At 44.3% G+C, this 19,423-nt stretch overlaps 1 protein-coding gene and 1 long non-coding RNA gene across 2 annotated transcripts in view; one reads left to right on the top strand and one right to left on the bottom strand.

The window, feature by feature from the left end:
* The window catches only part of LOC307035728, a 31,165-nt gene extending 27,262 nt beyond the window's left edge, over positions 1-3,903 (bottom strand). The window contains exons 1-2 of the long non-coding RNA XR_013807171.1: positions 3,395-3,903; positions 1,857-2,119 (exon numbers count right to left, since the gene is read on the bottom strand). This is a non-coding gene — a long non-coding RNA (uncharacterized lncRNA). The remainder of the gene's footprint in view (positions 1-1,856; positions 2,120-3,394) is intronic.
* LOC307035726 (phosphatidylinositol 4,5-bisphosphate 3-kinase catalytic subunit gamma isoform) overlaps positions 1-19,423 on the top strand; it is an 81,170-nt gene that overhangs the window by 18,425 nt on the left and 43,322 nt on the right. The window contains 1 exon segment of the mRNA XM_079675377.1: positions 1,883-2,108. Coding sequence (XP_079531503.1) covers positions 1,883-2,108 — 226 coding nt within the window.

Raw genomic sequence — 19,423 nt, 5'->3', positions numbered from 1 at the left:
GATGAATGTTCCTCAAGATGCTTGCTCACCCTCCTTCAAATTTGAAAGACCAGTAATTACTATCATAATTCAAAAGAATCAAAGGAACAATTCAGCGCCCCACAACTTCATTGTATCCAGTTACAACCTTGACTTTACATCAGAAAGAAAAAACATTAAAGAAATGACTAACTGCATCAGTTAGGGTTAAAAAAAACGTGTATTCAGCTAAAACATACATCGCTGCAGTTATTATCCAGTGGAATGCCCGTACTTACTGGCCTATTTAATCAAAGTGGTTACTTTTTTTTGGCTGGGCAGTGAAGTTTTACACACCGTCTTATTTGACTTTCTCAGGACTTGAAACTGTTTTTTGGGGGCAGACCCCCACAAAGAAGAAACATATATTTACACATGTAAGGTCATCTTCTTAAACAGTTTATTATTCTCATCGACTCATCCGTGAGCAGAGCATCAAGTTGGCATGTCTATAACAGCTGAATGTCGTGATTACCATCTTGATCAGCAAAACGCCACACAAAGTTATTAAGATTTAAAGCTATGGTGCGTTTTGATTCAATGCTGAGTACAGCCAAACTTGACAGGCTCTTCTCTGTCATAGTAGACCGCAAACAGTTGCGGGCGCCAGAGTATTTGTGTTGGGTAATCTATGGTAGGGCTAACCCATACAGTGGTGGGGCTCAAGTCAGTATTTGCAATGTAATTACATACCCCTTGACAGTGAAACGCCACGCGTGAGGTTTAGATTATTTCCCTGTCTCAATCCAAACTGAACTGTATGAAATAAAAAGGCACATTTGTCTTGTAGTAAATAAAAAGGGCGACCTGGAGCCAATCCTGCAATTTCCCCACAGGTGAAAGAGTTGAAAACCCAACATCATTTAACATTATTTTTCATGGTGGGGCTAAGCCATTTATTGGTATGGCTGTAGCCTACCCCAGCCATACCCTGACGGCAAATACCTCATTCCTTCTGTCTACTTGTATCCGAAATGCTTCTCGTTTTGCGCTGTCCTCCCGTTCAAATGAAATCGCCGCCAATCATATTTCCAAGCTCGCGCCAGGGGTGGGGGGGGTGGGGGGGAGGGGTTACAAGGCTCGCGTCTTGTGCTGTATTCACTTGCACTCGGACATTAGAGATTTTCTCTCATAAATGTCCGATGAGCCACAACTTTTCTTTCAAAACAAAGCTGCCAAATGGGGTGGCAGCTGGGGTGGCAAGGCATTTTTCTGAGGTGGCAGCTGCCACCCCGTGCCACCCCGTAGAACCGCCACTGCCACCATATCAATAAGTTTCTCTGTTTGTAGTGTATTGGTCTACATACTGTGGGAAGTGGGTCCTCTTCCATTGTGCACAAATATGTTTTTCTACAGTAACCCAGATAGGACAAACAAACTCTGGCTCTAGGAAAGGCGTTTTGTGCTGTTAAACTGAAGGACACGGTAGTTCTCCAACACCCTTGAACAGCAAAGAGGGAATGAGTATTCAGCTAGTTGCAATCTGTAACTTCACCGCTGGATGTCACTAAATCCATCAGTTGTTAGTGGAAAGAATATTTTTAACTCTAATATTTTACATTCATCACATTGGCCTGTACTTACAAAATAAAAGACCTCACTGAAACTGCACTTGCACTAAGCCATGTTCAAATTATTACTGTGGTGTCAGCTGGCATAGGAACAGTTGTGATTGTAGGCGTCGTTATGCTTCCTCTTCCTGTTTAAAATTCAGGTTATCATTTTAAGTCTTTGCTAATCTTGTTTTATACTGAGAAAAACAATGTTACAGTATCACTGCAGTAAAATGTGGAGTGCAGCTACATTTGTGTGTAGGTCCTGCCTTGTGGCTCACTCACCTCCAATGTCTTCTTCTTGACTGTAGAGCAAGAGACTCGGCCACTTCTTCTTCTGGTATGTCCGCAGTGAGGTGGCAGGGTGTCCGTATTTCCGCCAGCGCATGGCTGTGATTCTGGAAGCCTACCTGCTGGGCTGCGGTCAGGCCATGCTGGACAGCTTCACCCTGCAGGTCCAGGCTGTGGAGGCACTACAGGTGGTTGCAATAGCAATCAAAAAGATCTACCCCGACAGGACGGATCTTGATTCTACAAGTAAGACACATCTGAAAAATCTTTTTTTATGGATCAGTTTTCTATTGTAACAGAAAAATCGAATAGTCATATTTCCAGCAAAGTAAAGCACCGTCTTGGAGGTCTGTGAATTGCATTATGGAGATAAAAGCAAAAATAGCTTTTTAGTACTAGTGCTAGATGTTAAATGACAATGACACTCCAATCCAAATATACAATGATTTGATCCAATGATCACACTTGTGTGTGAACTTTGACCTTGTATCAAATAGCATACAGTAGGCTTGTTTGAGACGCGTTGCGGCTCGCCTCGAAAGTAGACGACAATAGCCGATCGCAGCCGGGGGAGGTCTCAAAAAGCTCGCCTGAAGTCGGACAGCTCCGAGTCGGCTTCTTCTTCTTCTTCTTCTTCTTCTTCTTCTTCTTCTTCTTCTTCTTCTTCTTCGCCTTCTTCTTCTCTCGGTTTTTTGGCAGATTGCAAACAACTTTAAGGTGCATACCGCCACCTCCGGAGTCGGCTTGACTCGGTTTGCATTTATAAAGAATGCACACGTGTTTAATCGTTAATGTCAGATATAGTAAATACATTTGTTCCTGCTCAAGATTAGATTCAACTTTATTGTTATTGCACATATTACAGGTAGCTTACTGAGACTACGAAATGCAGTTTAGCTTCTAACCAGGAGTGCAACAAGCAGTAAAGTGAAAAGTAATGTACACAATCTACAGAATAAAATATAGAATGAATTGAATGATGAATAAACAGTGAGGGGTATGAATATAGACAGCAGCCTGTGAGCAGTATCAGTGTGTATGAATATGCTAAGATATATAAAGTATGAAAACAGTAAGCAGTGCAAGTATAGTATAACATAGATATTAATTTCATGATGATAAACATTGTGGAACAATTATGAAAAATGTTAATGGAGGGGGCGACGTAAAACTGACACAAAACAACAACAAACTTTTGTCCCGCGAGATTTCAACGTCTCATGTAGGCGAGCCTCCAGAGCAAGTCGGACAAAATGACTAACCATCATGCAACGCACTAGCAAGACGTTGATCGAAATTGCGCAGGTCTACGCAGGTCTCGCTTGTCTCAAACAAGCCTAGCGGCTATGCCCTCACCGGAAGTGACCATCTCCGCGGGTAGCTAGCTAGCTTACTAACTTGCTAGCTACTTTATCATTTGTGGTGGCACTTATTACATAGTGCTTAATTAATAAAAATTAAATGAATGATGCCTTCTTTTTCATCAATAGTTTAGTAGTATGTGTAGTAAATATAGAAAACCCCATACATACGTTTGATTTTATAGCTGCGTTCACTGGAACAAACACAATTGTGGCTGGCCCCTCAACTTCTGTAACGTAGCCAAGATGGCTACTGTTGAGGGGGATAAGTGTCCAGTCGTGATGTTATTTATTGCGCCGAGGCTTCGGAGCGTGTGTTGAGTAATCCCCGAAGCATTTTGTGAAGCATGTATCGAGGCTTGTATCGTTTTGGGCCAGTGACGTCATCGATGACAAACGAAGCCTCGCTGCCTGTCGATACCACGTGACTGCTTCAGAAAGTGATTCCGATCGGTTGAACCAGTCTATGGTTGAACCCATGGTTGAACCGTTGAAACACAACGCTCATAATACCCATGGATGTATAATAAGAATTAAAAGAGCTCAGACCCTCACTTATATAGAGGTCGGAACATGTCATAAGTATAAATAGATACAAGCATAAATAAATGTAGGAATAAAAACATGAATAAATAAATGAATAAATACAGGAATAAATATTGTGGAGTGTTTTCAGGGAAATTCAGTGTGTGTGCTGTGGCTCAGCTAGAAAGCAGTTCACTCACGACCGCAGGGTCCCTGGTTCGTACGTGCTCGGCGAGTAAAGTAACGAGTAAAGTAACGAGTAAATTAACGAATTACTTTATGTAGAGAGTAACGAAGTAGTGTAATATATTACTTTTTTTTTTAAAGTAATATGTAATATATTACATTTTTTTAGTAACGACCCCATCTCTGATTATAAACAAGGGGAATTTAGCAATCACAACGAAAACGGCCACGGCACATATTGAGCCCAGAAAATGTATGTTATTAAGGGCTTTAAATATAATAAGCCTATGTCTAAAATGGACAACATTGTTAGGATATTTAAACTATACACTACACTTCTTCCGGCGCAGACTGAAAACTAATCTCTTTCGACTCCACTTCGAGCGATAGAACTATTAACAAAGCACTTATATACTAATAAAGGGCTGGCTTATCTAAAGCCAGTTGAGTAGCACTTGAAATGTTTTAGCTCTATGAAACCTGATGTACTTATATGATTCTGTTTTCTTCAAGTTTGTATTTTGTTGGTCGAACGCACTTATTGTAAGTCGCTTTGGCTAAAAGCGTCAGCTAAATGCAATGTAATGTAATGTAATACAGCGATTCTGCACTGCGGTCAACTCAGCCGTCTCTCGCGTTTTTTTTCTTCAAATCAGCTGCTCTTCATTATTCCTGCTTTATTTGACGAGTGATACAAATATGTTTTACCACAAGTTCTTAAGGAAACTGATACTGTTGGACTCGGTTCTAGTTTGACTTCTACCAGAAATAAAACTAAGTACTTTTGCTTTGTAGCTTTGTGAGTATTCCTCTGTCAGAGTCCCCTCCATAGTACATAATGCATGTTTTTCTGCTATCTTTGATGAGTGATAAAAATATAATTTTACCATTAGTTCTTAATTAAATTGATACTGTTTGACTTTGTATTAGTTAACCTACTACTAACAATACATTGAAGTACTTTTACTGTGTATCTTTTGAGAAATCCTCTGTCAAAGTCACCTGCTGAGAACAAAATCAAGCCACTTCTGCTAAGTTTGATGAAGGAATTCTTTTTTGTTGCCATTAGTTCTTCGTGAGATTGATCCTGTTGGACTCAGTACTAGTGAAACTACCCCCACAAGTACTATGAAGTACTTAGGCCTACTGTGTACTTTTTCAGTACTCCTCGGTCAATGTCCCCTCCTGAGAACAATAATTCATGTTTTTTCTTTTAATAACCGTTAAAACAGCTTTCGTCCTGAGACTGATATTGCTGAGTATTTTAAGAGGATGGTAGACTTGATATCAGCAATACTTCCAGTCAGTACTCCAGCAGCAGCATTTTTACCCCTTGGAAAGTCTTTAGAGACTTGCCTGGATAGCTGGTCCCAACTCCTTCAGCACACTGACACACTCTGTCACTCTTGTTGGCATCTTATGAAGCTGCTGTCTTTTAAAATATGATTATTTCTCTGCTCCTAGTTCATTCCTCACGGATTAATCCATCAGTCCCAGTCATTGCATGTCTGTCAATAGAGCTTCGAAAAATGTGTCCAATTCAACAAAATGTTTTTTTGTGAGTGAAGGCCAGAGCTAAATTATAGATTGTTTGATTGTGTAATTAGAAGGTGAGAGAAAATAAATCCACATCCTATATGAAACCTATTTTATTTCCTTTTCCATGTTATACTTACTTGTATTAGAACATTTGCATGTTGAACTACACTGGATATCTTCCCCAGCCTCAAGTAAACACAATAAAATAAATGGATTCATAATTTTAAAAAAAATTGATAAAAATGTATAAATTAATAGGGATGCACCGAATAGGCTATTCGGCCGCCGAAAATTATCGGCCGAAAATGGTTAAAAAGGCCCTTTCGGCTTTCGGCCGAAAGGGTTTTAGCACCGAAAAAATATCACCGAATGTCAGGGAACAGGGTTACGTCAGGCGCGCCGGATTCATTTTAGAATTGGGGGGGCCAAAAAAAGTGCGTGTGTATGGCCCAATCCCAAACTACGCCCTAGACACTCTCCCTCCGTGACGGAGTGAACTCCGTGGAGTGACACATGAGGCTCCCTCCTGTCAGATGGAGGGAGTAAATACAGCGGCAAGCTTTGGGACAAACTCCCCTCTCTCCGGGAGAAACAGGAAATGCCGTAACGGTTTCAAATCAGCATCTCTTTGACAAAAAATGTAAATGAATAACTCAAATAAAACTCCAAACATCTTTAATTGTGTTACTTTTTTGTAAAGCTCTTAGTTTTAAACCTGATGTTTATAAGCTTCTTAGTGTTTGCAACAGTCTGTAAATATACAAAATGTTATAATAAAATGCACACATTCACCTTTTTCTAGACTGAACACAGGTATGATCCTAAGTAAAAAAAAAATGAGGTTATCATGAGCTCGTTAACATCGCAATTTATCACTATCGTTTAGTGGTTTTGCAAAGAAATAACCACTCTGTTTTTGTACCATTCTGCGTTGAAGTAGCTTCTCTTTGCCCAAATAATCTACTAGCGGTCTCCTTTTTTCTGATAGTTAGCTGTACAGCTTTAACCGCCTCAATGTCCCGACAGCAAACCTCCATGCAGTTGGAACCAGCCTGTTTCGGTTCAACAACGGCGGCGGTGGGGTCGGCGGCGGTTTTGACAGTTTCTGCGGCCGCAGACTAGAGCTGCTGCTTTTGGGTTCATCTGGCTTCGCTGTTTGAAGAAGGTCCAGGCTCCGGAGATGTGGTAGTCAGGGATGTGACCTTCCAGTTGTTAAATTTAAGTTTAGATTGACCGTATTTAGTTTTCTTCTGCGCTGGTTCTTCTGACATGTTTGCAAGTGTATATATTCTTTATATCTCTAGGTTAACGGCTGACACACACAGCAGAACAACGTAACAAATAAAGTAAACAACGTAACAAATAAACAAATCTAAGCTTTTTTATTGGTTGTAATTTACATGGATACATTTGAATGGTGTGACAATGTCCTATTTGATTGGGTTAAAAATGTACATATTCTTCCTGTTATGTCTGCCTGCTTTATTTTACCAAATGCAAAGTGACCTGCTCCATCGAAATCGTTCGCATTGACCCGAAGACACATTTTGATTCCTAGCTTTCTAATGAGATCAGGATTGTTTTTGTACTCCAAATATTAAGCAAAATATGTCACATTATATAATGACTGTTACAGAGTCATCGTTTTGAGAAAAAGGCCTTTAAAGTGTTTCTCTTCTCTGGAATCCATCGATCTGATTGATTATTAGCGGAGCAAATGATCAAAAATACTACGGAGGGAAGATATTTTCGTTTGGATTACTGCACTCACGGGAAACACCGGCTGTTGTTATGCCTGTTGTGACGTTAAGTTACTCAGTTCTCCGCTTGTAATTATGCCATTACAAACTTCAAACCTGTATTTATCATCTGCATTTGCCGAAACAAGTTTAATATTCTGAAAGCCAAGACTTTGTTTATTTGAAATCAGATGAAAACGAACTGTAACGGACCCTGCCGTGTTATCTATGATTACTATGCCTTACATTCATAATTTCAGCGGGAGGGAGGGGGAGCAGCGCTGTGGAAGAGCAGAGTGGCCAGTGAGAGGCGAGCTGTGGTCTTCCCTTTACAAGCTTAAAAAATGTGTGTAGCTAATGAGATTGAATATATATAACAATACAAAATAACAAAATATACACAGCTAGATCAGATCGCGTTTTAGATGCGACTTTAGAGTAGAGGGGAATTATTGAAACGGGATTTGTACAGTGTTCCGCGCCGCGTGTATATACGTGTGTGTTTGTGTATTTTTGCGTTTGTGTGTATTGTGTTTGTTTCCCGGGGAAAAGACTCACGAGAAACACCGGCTGTTGTTATGCCTGCAGTGACGTTAAATTACTCCGTTCTCCGCTTGTAATTATGCCGTTACAAGCTACAAAGTTGTAGGCCTATTTATCATCTGAATTTGCCGAAACAAGTTTAATGTACTGAAAGCCAAGACTTTGCTTATTTGAAATCAGATAAAAACAAACTGTAAGGGACCCTGCCGTGTTATCTATGATTACTATACACCTTACATTCATAATTTCAGCGGGAGGGAGGGGGAGCGGCGCTGAGGAACAGCAGAGTGGCGAGTGAGAGCTGTCATCTTCCCTTTACAAGCTTCAAACATGCCTGAAGCTAGTGAGACTGAATATAACAATCAAAAATAACAAAATGTACACAGCTAGATCAGATCGCGTTTTAGATGCGACTTTAGAGTAGAGGGGAATTATTGAAACGGGATTTGTACAGTTTTCCGCGGCATCTGCTGCTGCGAAAATGTGGGGCAGGGCTGAAAAGTGGGGGGGCCAATGGCCCCCTGGCCCCCCTGCTTCCGGCGCCCTTGGGTTACGTTGGTAAACTACCGCGTTGTTGTGATGACGTAATCAAAAAGCGGCGACAAGCACGGCGCGCGACCATGCTCGCGGCTGGCTCACAGCCAACATATCTGGCGCTTGGAGATATTTAAAAATATCAGAGAAAGAGGCGCGGATTGCGATTTGTAAAACGTGTTCAGCTGACATTTCTCGAGGGGGTGTAAATGCAAAGACTTTCACCACTTCGGGATTACTCCACCACTTGAAATCAAAACACCCGGACAAATATGCGGAGTAAGATCAAATCACAAGCACTGACAGCGAGAGACTGTTCAGCGCTGCCTCTCATGTGCTTGATGAGAAGAGGAACAGAATTATGGCTGATAAAGCAGAGAAGCTAATGTTCATTAAAAAGAACCTCCCACTTTCCCTTAATAAGTAGACAAGGCTGGCTTATCATAAGCTTATCTAGTTCTACATGTCTACTCTATACCCACTTTCCTGAACAATTTTCATTGTGAGTTATAATTCACCATCTCAGGTTATCATTAGGGGGAAATGACAGCAGCAGTGTTCAATATATTGTACTTTCGGTATCTGAATGATACAATGTTGTTTACATTGCTCATGAGGACAGACCACCTCATTTGCAGATTCTTGAAATTGTAATTTAATTTGTAATTGATTGTGGATTTTGTATCCAGTTTTCACTTTATGTATCTTTATACAATGTTTACTACTTTGCTTATGAGGACAGACAGCCTTATTTACAGATTCTTGAAATTTAATTGTAATTTAATTTGTAAATACCGGTAGTTATATTCATGTGGATTTATCCAGTTTGCACATTTGTATGCATGCACTTATAGGCATTTGTTGTTGTTGAAGGCCTGGCTGTTAGTCTTTATTTACACTATTTTGTAGTAGGCCTACTGGCCTAGATGTTTATGCAGTTTTAAAGCACCTTGGCTTTGTTCTGAATGCACTTTGTTGTAGTTATCCTACAGAGAAAAGAAAATGCACTTGACTTGGAATTAATGTACTGTATGCATTCAAAAGTGCTGAATAAATGTTTTATGGACCCATAATAGTGATTATTATTTAAGTTAAGTTTTGCCATAATCATTTCTTTTTCCATAATCAGGTAGCTGAACAACATTGGTAAAAAATGTATACATTATATATATATATATATATATATATATATGTATTTCTATTAATCGTTTTCGGCCTTTCGGCTTTCGGTTTTCGGCCAACCGTTTCCTATTTTCGGTATCGGTTTCGGCCAAGAATTTCCCATTCGGTGCACCCCTATAAATTAATAATGTTGTCAGCAAACATTTCAAATTTAAATATAAAATGAAAAAAAAGTTTACTTTTGAAATTATTTCTCACAAAAACCTTTCTAAATTATAGTAAATTATTAAAAAAGGTTTAGTCAATAAACGTTTTTCTGCCTAAAATAGTTTAAATTGAACGTAAACTATATCAAACACCACATCCATGTCAATTAACCCATTTGTGCCCGCTATTTAAATGGACTTTGGTTAGTTAATAAAAATATTGATATTATACATATATATATATATATATGTATATATAATTGATGCAGTCTTTTTACATTACATTACATTACATTACATTGCATTTAGCTGACGCTTTTATCCAAAGCGACTTACAATAAGTGCATTCGACCAGGAAGATACAACCTTTAAGAAAACAGAATCATATAAGTACATCAGGTTTCATAGAGCCAAACATTTCAAGTGCTACTCAACTGGCATTTAGAAAGCCAGCCCTTTATTAGTATATAAGTGCTTTGTTAGTAATTCTATCGCTCGAAGTGGAGTCTAAAGAGATGAGTTTTCAGTTTGCGTCGGAAGATGTGTAAGCTATCTGCTGTCCTGATTTCAATGGGGAGCTCATTCCACCATTTTGGAGCCAGGATAGCAAACCCACGTGTTTTTGCTGACGGGAACTTGGGTCCCCCTCGCAGTGCGGGTGCAGCGAGCTGTTTGGCTGATGCAGAGCGGAGTGCACGTGCTGGGGTGTACGGTTTAACCATGTCCTGGATGTAGGAAGGGCCAGATCCATTCACAGCATGGTACGCAAGTACCAGTGTCTTGAAGTGGATTCTAGCAGTTACTGGAAGCCAGTGAAGGGAGCGGAGGAGCGGTGTGGTGTGGGAGAATTTGGGAAGGTTGAAGACCAGACGAGCCGCTGCATTCTGGATGAGCTGCAGAGGTCGGATGGCACATGCAGGTAGACCAGCCAGGAGGGAGTTGCAGTAGTCTAGGCGTGAGATGACGAGAGCCTGGACCAGAATCTGCGCTGATGTCTGGGTCAGCTGGGGACGTATCCTCCTGATGTTGTAAAGCGTGTATCTGCAGCAGCGGGTTGTAGCAGCGATGTTTGCAGTGAAGGACAATTTGTTATCTAGGACCACACCCAGATTCCTTGCAGTCTGAGTCGGGGAAACAACAGAGGTGCCGATGTTGATTGTTAGGTCAAGAGTGGGACAATCTTTTCCCGGAAGGAAGAGCAGTTCAGTCTTGTCAAAGTTGAGCTTGAGGTGATGAGCAGACATCCACCGAGAGATGTCTGCTAGGCAAGCAGAGATGCGTGCGACGACCTGGGTCTCTGAGCGGGGAAAGGACAGAATTAGTTGGGTGTCGTCAGCGTAGCAGTGGTATGAAAAACCATGCGGGCTAATGACAGACCCGAGCGAGTTTGTGTACAGGGAGAAGAGGAGGGGACCAAGAACCGAGCCCTGAGGGACCCCTGTAGTTAATTGACAAGGGTCGGACTCGGACCCTCTCCAAGTAACCCTGTAGGTGCGGTCGTTGAGGTATGAGGTGAGGAGGGAAAGTGCAGTGCCTGAAACTCCAAGTTCTTGGAGAGTGCGAAGGAGGATCCGATGGTTCACTGTGTCGAATGCAGCAGACAGGTCCAGAAGGATGATGACAGAGGAGAGGGAGGCTGCTTTAGCAGTGTGCAGTTCATCAGAGACAGCAAGGAGAGCAGTTTCTGTTGAGTGACCTGCCTTGAAACCAGACTGGTGCGGATCCAGAAGGTTGTTCTGATGGAGATAACAGGAGAGTTGTTTAAAGACAGCGCGTTCAAGTGTTTTAGACAGGAACGGGAGGAGAGAGACGGGCCTGTAGTTAATAACATCAGACGGATTGAGAGTGGGTTTCTTAAGGAGAGGGTTTACTCTTGCCTCCTTGAGACTGTTTGGAAAGTGACCAGAAGTTAGAGAAGTGTTGATGAAATGGGTGAGAAATGGTAGAATATCAGGAGCGATAGTCTGAAGGAGGTTTGAGGGGATAGGGTCCAGAGAACAGGTGGTAGGACGGGCAGAGGTAACGAGGGTAAGAACCTCACTTGGAGAGAGAGGGGAGAAGGAGGTCAGTGTGTGGGTGAAGGGAGGGTCTGGTGACCCAGCGGTGAGTAAAGGTGAGTCAGAAAAGGAAGAGCGAATATCATCAACCTTTTTTTCAAAGTGGTTAACAAAGTCGCTTGACAGAAGGGAGGAGGGGGGAGGTGCTTTGGGAGGGTCCAAGAGGGTGGAGAAGATAGAAAATAGTTTTTTGGGATTGGAATAGGAAGATTGGATCTTATCTTGAAAGAAAGTGCTTTTTGCCTGAGAGATGGAAGCAGAGAAAGAGGAGAGGAGAGCCTGATAGGTTAGGAGGTCGTCATGGTGTTTGGATTTCCACCATTTCCGCTCTGCTGCCCGAAGGATGGTTCTATTAGCACGCAGTGCGTCATTTAGCCAGGGAGCAGGAGGGGACTGACGAGCCGGCCGCGATGTGAGAGGACAGAGAGAGTCCAGAGAGGATGAGAGAGTAGAGAGGAGAGTTTTTGCAGCAGCGTTTGGAGGCAGGAGTTGGAACGAGTCAGAGGAAGGGAGGGCTGAGAGCACCGATGAGGCAAAGGTAGAGGGGGAGAGGGAACGGAGGTTACGGCGGACAGGAGCAGAGTTAGAAGAGATTAGGTTGTTATGTTTGGAAAGGGGTAGAGAGAATGAAATGAAGAAGTGATCGGATGTGTGGAGCGGGTTTAGAGAGGTTAGAAGTAGAGCAGTTCCTTGAGAATATGAGATCAAGGACATTGCCAGCTTTATGAGTTGGTGGGGATGGAGACAGTGAGAAAGCAAAGGTGGTTAACAGAGATGTTAGTTCAGATATCTTCCCTGTCTGGAGGTTGAAATCTCCGAGAAGTACAGCGGGAGGGCCAGTTTCAGGGATCTGTGAGAGGAGATTATCTAACTCCTCCAAGAAGTCCCCCAAGGCGCCTGGTGGACGGTAGAGAACAACAATGGTTAATTGTATAGGATGGGTTACTGTGACGGCATGGAATTCAAAGGTAGAAGGAGTGAAATTAGGTAGCTTGAAGAGGGAAAAGCTCCATTTGGGAGAGAGCAGGAGACCAGTGCCACCTCCTCTGCCAGAGGGTCTGGGTGTATGGGAGAAGGAATATGCTGTGGAGAGAGCTGCTGGGGTGGATGTGTTGGATGGAGTGATCCAGGTCTCCGTGAGAGCAAGGAAATCCAGAGACTGCAGGGAAGCGTAGCCAGAGATGAAGTCAGCCTTAGGGACAGCTGACTGGCAGTTCCACAGGCCCCCTGAAACGAGATGTTGGATCTCAGTGGAGCATGTGGGATCTTTCTGAACCCTTTTTTAAAAATATGCTGCAAATTAAGAATATTTGTAATGTTCTGCACAGATAGTGCCTTAACTTGAATTTGGAAACACGTGGCAACTTTATTAATACAGCAGATGAAAAGACTTGTGGAAGGATACATTCTTCATGGGCTTCAATGGCTCTCTAGATAAAGGGCGTTTTATGGTTGCTTGTATAATCCTCAGATAGTGGTTTGTTTAAATAACTAGTGACATTTGAATAAATATTACAAAAAAGGGCTCCAAAAAAGGCATATAACCTGGCCGGCTTAACCAGTGTGTAATTCTTCAAGCACCACAAGATTCAGAGTTTATAAAGTACAATTCTGGGCCATTGATTGTGTCATTTCTCCAAACACATACACTAAAAATGCCTGTTTTGAAGCCTTAAAATGGTGCAGGAAAAAGACTTCACATTGTATTATACTTAAAGACAGGACTATGCAGTTAAGAGAAGAGAAAAAAGGAAAGAAAACTGTTATAATGGGTGATGTGACATTAATGACAGACATAATATGAGGTCCTTGGCACTCAGACTTTAGAGGGGTCATTTTGTGATCATGGAGCATCACCCTTACAGCATCAGGACAATATCATATGGAGTCAGACACTGGAAGTGTGCTGGAGGCGCTGACTGGGACTGATGGAAGGATGAGGCTGATGAGACTGAAGAATCTGCGAGGAATGAACTAGCGGCTGAGAAATAATCTTAAAAGACAGCAGCATCTTAAGAGGGCAACCATGTGACAGAGTGTGTCAGTGTGCTGAAGGATAATAATAATAATAATACATAATATTTATATAGCGCCTTTCACGAAACCCAAGGTCGTTTTAGAAGTCGGGTAGGGGGGGGAGTAGGGGAAAAGAGGCAGACAGGTTAGGGGGGGGGGGCAAGCAAGTAGCGGAAAAATAAACCAATCAAACTAACTATATAGTTGGGAACGCCTTGGTGAAAAGGTGCGTTTTGAGGGCTTTTTTTAAAGTGTCCAAGGTTGGGGCGCTGCGGATTTCGGGGGGAGAGAGTTCCAGAGGGTGGGGGATGCTACACTGAAAGCTCTGTCACCGAAAGTCCGCAACCTGGTGCAGGGGTTAGAGAGGAGATCCTGTCCAGACGATCGTAGCTTCCGGGATGGAGTGTGGTAGCGGAGAAGGTCAGACAGGTATTGGGGGGCGAGGGCATGGAGGGATTTGTAGGTCAGAAGAAGGAGTTTATACGTGATACGGTGCTTGACTGGGAGCCAGTGGAGGTGGATGAGGGTGGGGGTGATGTGCTGCCAGGGCTTGGTGTGAGTGAGCACCCTGGCAGCCGAGTTCTGCACATACTGGAGCCTGTCCAGGGCTTTACTGGGAACCCCGAACAGGACTCCGTTGCAGTAGTCCAACCGGGAGGAGACGAATGCACGGATGAGGGTCTCGGCCACGGAATCGGAGAGTGATGGTCGTAGACGGGAGATGTTCCTGAGGTGATAGAAGGCAGACTTGGTGACGGATTTGATATGTGACTGAAATGAGAGAGTTGAGTCAAGGATGACACCCAGGTTACGGACTTCGGGAGACGGGGAGATGGAACAGCCGTCAATGTGGAGGAGGAGATCCGCAACCTTCCGGAGCAGTGCCTTGGGGGCCACAACCATGAGCTCAGTCTTCTTACTGTTGAGTTTCAGTAGATTTGCTGTCATCCAGGTTTTTATGGCATGGAGACAATTGACCAGAGACTGTGGAGGGAGCTGGGCAGATGGTGAGGCGCTGAGATAGAGCTGAGTGTCATCAGCGTAGCAGTGGAAATTGAGACCGAAGTGACGTATGATCTGGCCAAGGGGGAGCATGTAAATGGTGAAAAGTAGAGGACCAAGCACGGAGCCTTGGGGGACACCATGGTTGACTGGGGCCGGGGGGGAGGATGAGCCGCTGATGCTGACAAACTGAGACCTGGTTGAGAGATAGGACTGAAACCATGACAGAGCTGTGCCAGTGATGCCAAGGTTGTCGGAGAGGCATTTCAGGAGGACTGTATGAGAAACGGTGTCAAAGGCCGCAGAGAGGTCGAGGAGGATGAGAATACTGATTTGTCCGGAGTCAGCAGCGAGAAGGAGGTCATTAGTGATCTTGAGGAGGGCGGTCTCTGTGCTGTGATGTGCTCTGTAGGCTGACTATAGGGGTTCGTAGAGCTCATGGTTGGACAGATGTTGATGAAGCTGGGCGGCGACTGCTCTTTCCAAGGTTTTACTAAGGAAAGGAAGGTTGGAGATCGGTCGGTAGTTGTTCAGCTCCTCAGGGTCAAGACCAGGCTTCTTGAGGATGGGAGTGATGGAGGCGGTTTTGAAGCAGGAGGGAACTATTCCAGATGACAGAGAGGAGTTGATGATGTCTGTTATGATGGGGCAGAGGGTGGGAAGGCAGGTCTTGACCAGCACCGTGGGCATGGGGTCAAGGGAGCAGGTGGAGGCCTTAGCATTGGTCACCAGCTTCGAGACCAGTGGAACATCCACTGGGGAGAAGGAGGAGAGAGAGCATTGGGGATTGAGGGGTTGAGCTGGGAGTGTGCATTTCTGTGTCAGGGGCCAGTGCAGAGAGGGGGAGGGGGCGGGCACCAGGAGTTGTTGATGAATGGAGATCACCTTAGCCTGAAAAAAGTTGAGGAATTTGGAGCAGAGGTCAGGAGCTTCAGCAGTGTACGTGGCAGGGAGGGGGCGGAGCAGTCGGTTGATGGTGGAGAACAAGGATCTGGGGTTATTTTGTTGTGAGGTGATGAGGGAGGAGTAGTAGGCGGTCTTGGTCTTGGAGAGAGCCTCCTTGTAGGACCTCACATGGTCCACCAAGGCCATACGATGGATGGTGAGGCCAGTTCGTCTGGAAAGCCGCTCCAGCCGACGACCAGTTTGTTTCATTGTGCGAAGATCAGAGGTCAACCATGGTGCCGGGCGGAGAAAAGACACCGTCCGGCTTCTGAGGGGAGCCAGAGAGTCCAGGCTGAGAGAGAGGGGAGTGTTGTAGCGGGCCACCAACACATCCGGCGAAGTGTCGGAGAGAGCCGGGGCCATGTGGGTTATGAGGGAGTCTGATAGGGCTGATGCACCCACTGATTTGGTGTCTCTGAAGGTGATTGTGCGCCTAGGGCGCTGCCTGGGCAGGGGGATGGGGATGGTGAAGATGATGGCATGGTGGTCTGATACTGCCTGGTCTAGGCGCTGCAGTTGAGAGGGGGGGGGCACCAGTGGAGCAGACTAGATCCAGCGTGTGACCTTTGGAGTGGGTGGGGCCCTGGACATGCTGTGTTATGTTGAGGCAGTCCAGAAGTAACAGAAATTCTGCGGCAAAGCTACAGCTGGTGGAGTCGACATGGATGTTAAAATCTCCCAACAGATAGGTGGAAGGTGATTTAGAGCAGAGAGAGGACAGAAGCTCACTCAGCTCGGACATGAAGGTGGTGGAAGCTTTGGGAGGGCGGTAAATCAGGGCAACCTGGAGTAGAGGTGATCCGGAGAGCGAGAATGTAATACACTCAAATGATGTGATATTGGGAGAGGGAATCTCCCTGACCCGGATGCCTGCTCGGTGGATGACAGCCAGCCCACCGCCGCGGCCCGTGGAGCGAGGTTTATGGAGGTAAACGTAGCCTGGGGGAGTAGCTTGGTTTAAGAGCGAAGAAATCCTGCTGGTTCTGCCATGTCTCCGTTAAACATAAGAAATCAAGTTTCCTATTAATGATGATGTCATGGATGAGTAGTGCTTTATTGTTGAGGGAGCGGGTATTGAGCAGCATGAAGGTGGCTGTAGAGGAGACAGGAGGAGTGCTACTGTCAGTGCAGGCCAGGGGCTTCAAACAGCTGGTGCGCACGTGACGTGTGTTTAGATGACGTCGACAAGCAACACGGAAATGCAGAGCCGATTGTACCACAGGAATACTAGAATTTGTGTGAATAAATTTGTAGCGGGATGATCTGTGTATGTAGCGGGGGCGCTGCAAGAGTCCTGATGATCTGACAGGGTGTCCGCGGGGTCTTAAAAAGTATTAAAAGTTGATAAATCAATTTAGCGAAAATTAAGGCTATTAAAAAGTATTAAAAGGTATTAAACGGCTTTTTCCAAGGTATTAAGAAGGTTCACAGCAACGACAACATGAAACACCCTTTAATTTACTGAAACGACATGTCGGGAAACCCCACAAGGCGGCCCCATGCATAGCGTGCCGTAAAATGCCTGTTAATATTTTAAGTTTCGTTGCCTTGCTCCGCTCTGTGTGTGTGTGGGGGGGGGGGGGGGGTCCCAAGGTGGGTAGACCGGCATACGCAACGCTCTGGGGGTCCAACGGCTCCGTGTGTGCCCTATATGATCATTTTCTGAAAACGATGAAATAGCCCGCCTCCCTCTCCCCACGTCTCCTGCTGCTGCTGGGCAGGAAAAGAGAGGCAGTCACCGTTTATTAAATATTATATTATTATACAGACAACAGTCGTTATCAATTTATTTTAAAGCTCAATAAATAACAAAGAAGACCTCTGACCGGCACTTTTCTAATTTTGTACGAAGATTTAAACCTTAACGGAAATGTTGACCGGCGGAACATTTTTTTTACGGAAACTGCCGCACGGTCCCCTCGTTCCTTGGAAGAGGCGGAGAGGTGTGTGTTTTTCATCTGCTGGTGGACTACCTGAGAGATACAGCAGGAGAACACGCCGTCCACCGCGGAGAATAAACAGAAGGCCAACCATGGCAACCATGCTCCGGGGTCTTCTTCGCTGCTTTTAGTGTATTTCGGGCGGCAGCAGCGCCACTTACAGGCCTGACATATGTACTACATTGTTTCCAGCATTTCCAGCGGTCTAGTGTGAACGGACACGTTAATGAATCGAATGCGTGTGAACGAAAGCCTTTTTTGCGCTTGCGTATGCGTTTTACCGTATGCGTCCTTGTGGGGCCGGGGTCTAAGCCAAACTATATCCGGTTACAGAGATCTGCTATTTTAAAGTAAAGTCAACACATATAGACCCTAAATATAGTCTATATTAAGAACGAGAAAAGTCTTAACATATATATCCTTTTTTGTAAACATATGACAAATGTGTGAGGGTGATGACGTCAGAGCATCGTCCTATGTGCCAGGGCTTAGCCCCGGACAGCCCCAGCCCAATTTAACCCCTGGGTATTTGTGAGGGAGCTCCTATATGGCATTACCCCGCTGAAGCTCACCAAAGTTTAACATATTTCATAGTTCAAAGTTTTGTCAATTGTTTTGTTTATTGGTCAAATACTGGTTTCTAATGGTTTCTGAGAAGTTTCACTGGAATGAAAGAGCACAGAGTCTACAGAAGCAAAAAAGCAGCATACTGCATTAAACAGAGAGGTTGAAGTTCATGTGGAAAGGAGGCTTCAGTAGTCTGTCTGCACTCTGTTTAGTTTTGCTATCTTACAATCAATATAGTAAATTTTAGGTAAAGTGTGTTGCCAATGTAACCGGTTAGAACTCAAAGTTGCGATGAGGTCCTAAAATGTATGGAAAGGGTCTTAAAAAAGGTCTTAAAAAGGTATTAAATTTGACTTCAGGATTCCTGCATATACCCTGTCTGATGGCATCCAGGCAGACTGGTGCAGTAGAGCTGAAAAAACTCCGAAGTTGGAGAGCGGAGTATTGAAGCACCATATCCACAGCAGCTAACCGGCTAGCGACCGAGCCTCGAGCAACAGCACTCCGCGGTGCAATGATCGGAGCTAACTCACGGACAGTTCGGCCCTCAAGGCAACAGTCAATCCGGTTTAGGAATAATCCAGGTGGCGAGAGAGGTGGAAGTCCAAGCCAAAAACCCAGGGGAAAACGGGATTCGGCGGCTGTCGATGCTAACAGCTGACAGGTAGCTAGCCCCAGACAGCTGATCTACAGAAATGGTGAGTAGTGTTAAATATGTTCTTTATTCTCGCGTCCAGGAGAGAAGCTTTAAAATGAGACTAAATGGAGTCTCTGAAAAGATTCAAATGGGATACTTTAATTAAAAAAAGGCGCGGTAGTGTTACAGACAGAATATTGTTCCGGCAGAAAACAGCTGTGATCTGGTTCTCCTGAGCAAGAAGAAGACAGCGGATCTCTCCTCCGGCGCTGCTATAGACAAGTTTACGCGCCAAAACACGGGTAGCGCCATGACACTACACAAATGCACTTCATTTCCGCCGGAAGTCTTTTGCACAGCGTCTGTCGGTGTAAACCGATGTAAACAGTCAGACGGGCACTGGTGTAAACACAGCGATTTCGATGCTAACAGTGATGCTAGCTTGGGAACACGATTCTACTTCTTTGACTGGAGATGGCGTTACTCTCCCCCACCCGAATTCAGTGCAAAACTGGGAGGATAACATGACGACGTGGCCCAGCATAAAACCAAAATAAACTGCCTTATTTAGGTCATGCCCACAGGAGCCAACAGTTGTCTGTTGTTTACATAATGCACAATTTACATGATCTCTTTATGCTG

Source organism: Notothenia rossii, assembly GCF_949606895.1.
Source record: "Notothenia rossii genome assembly, chromosome: 4".
Taxonomy (NCBI): domain Eukaryota; kingdom Metazoa; phylum Chordata; class Actinopteri; order Perciformes; family Nototheniidae; genus Notothenia; species Notothenia rossii.
This window is presented reverse-complemented; position numbering and strand designations above follow the sequence as displayed.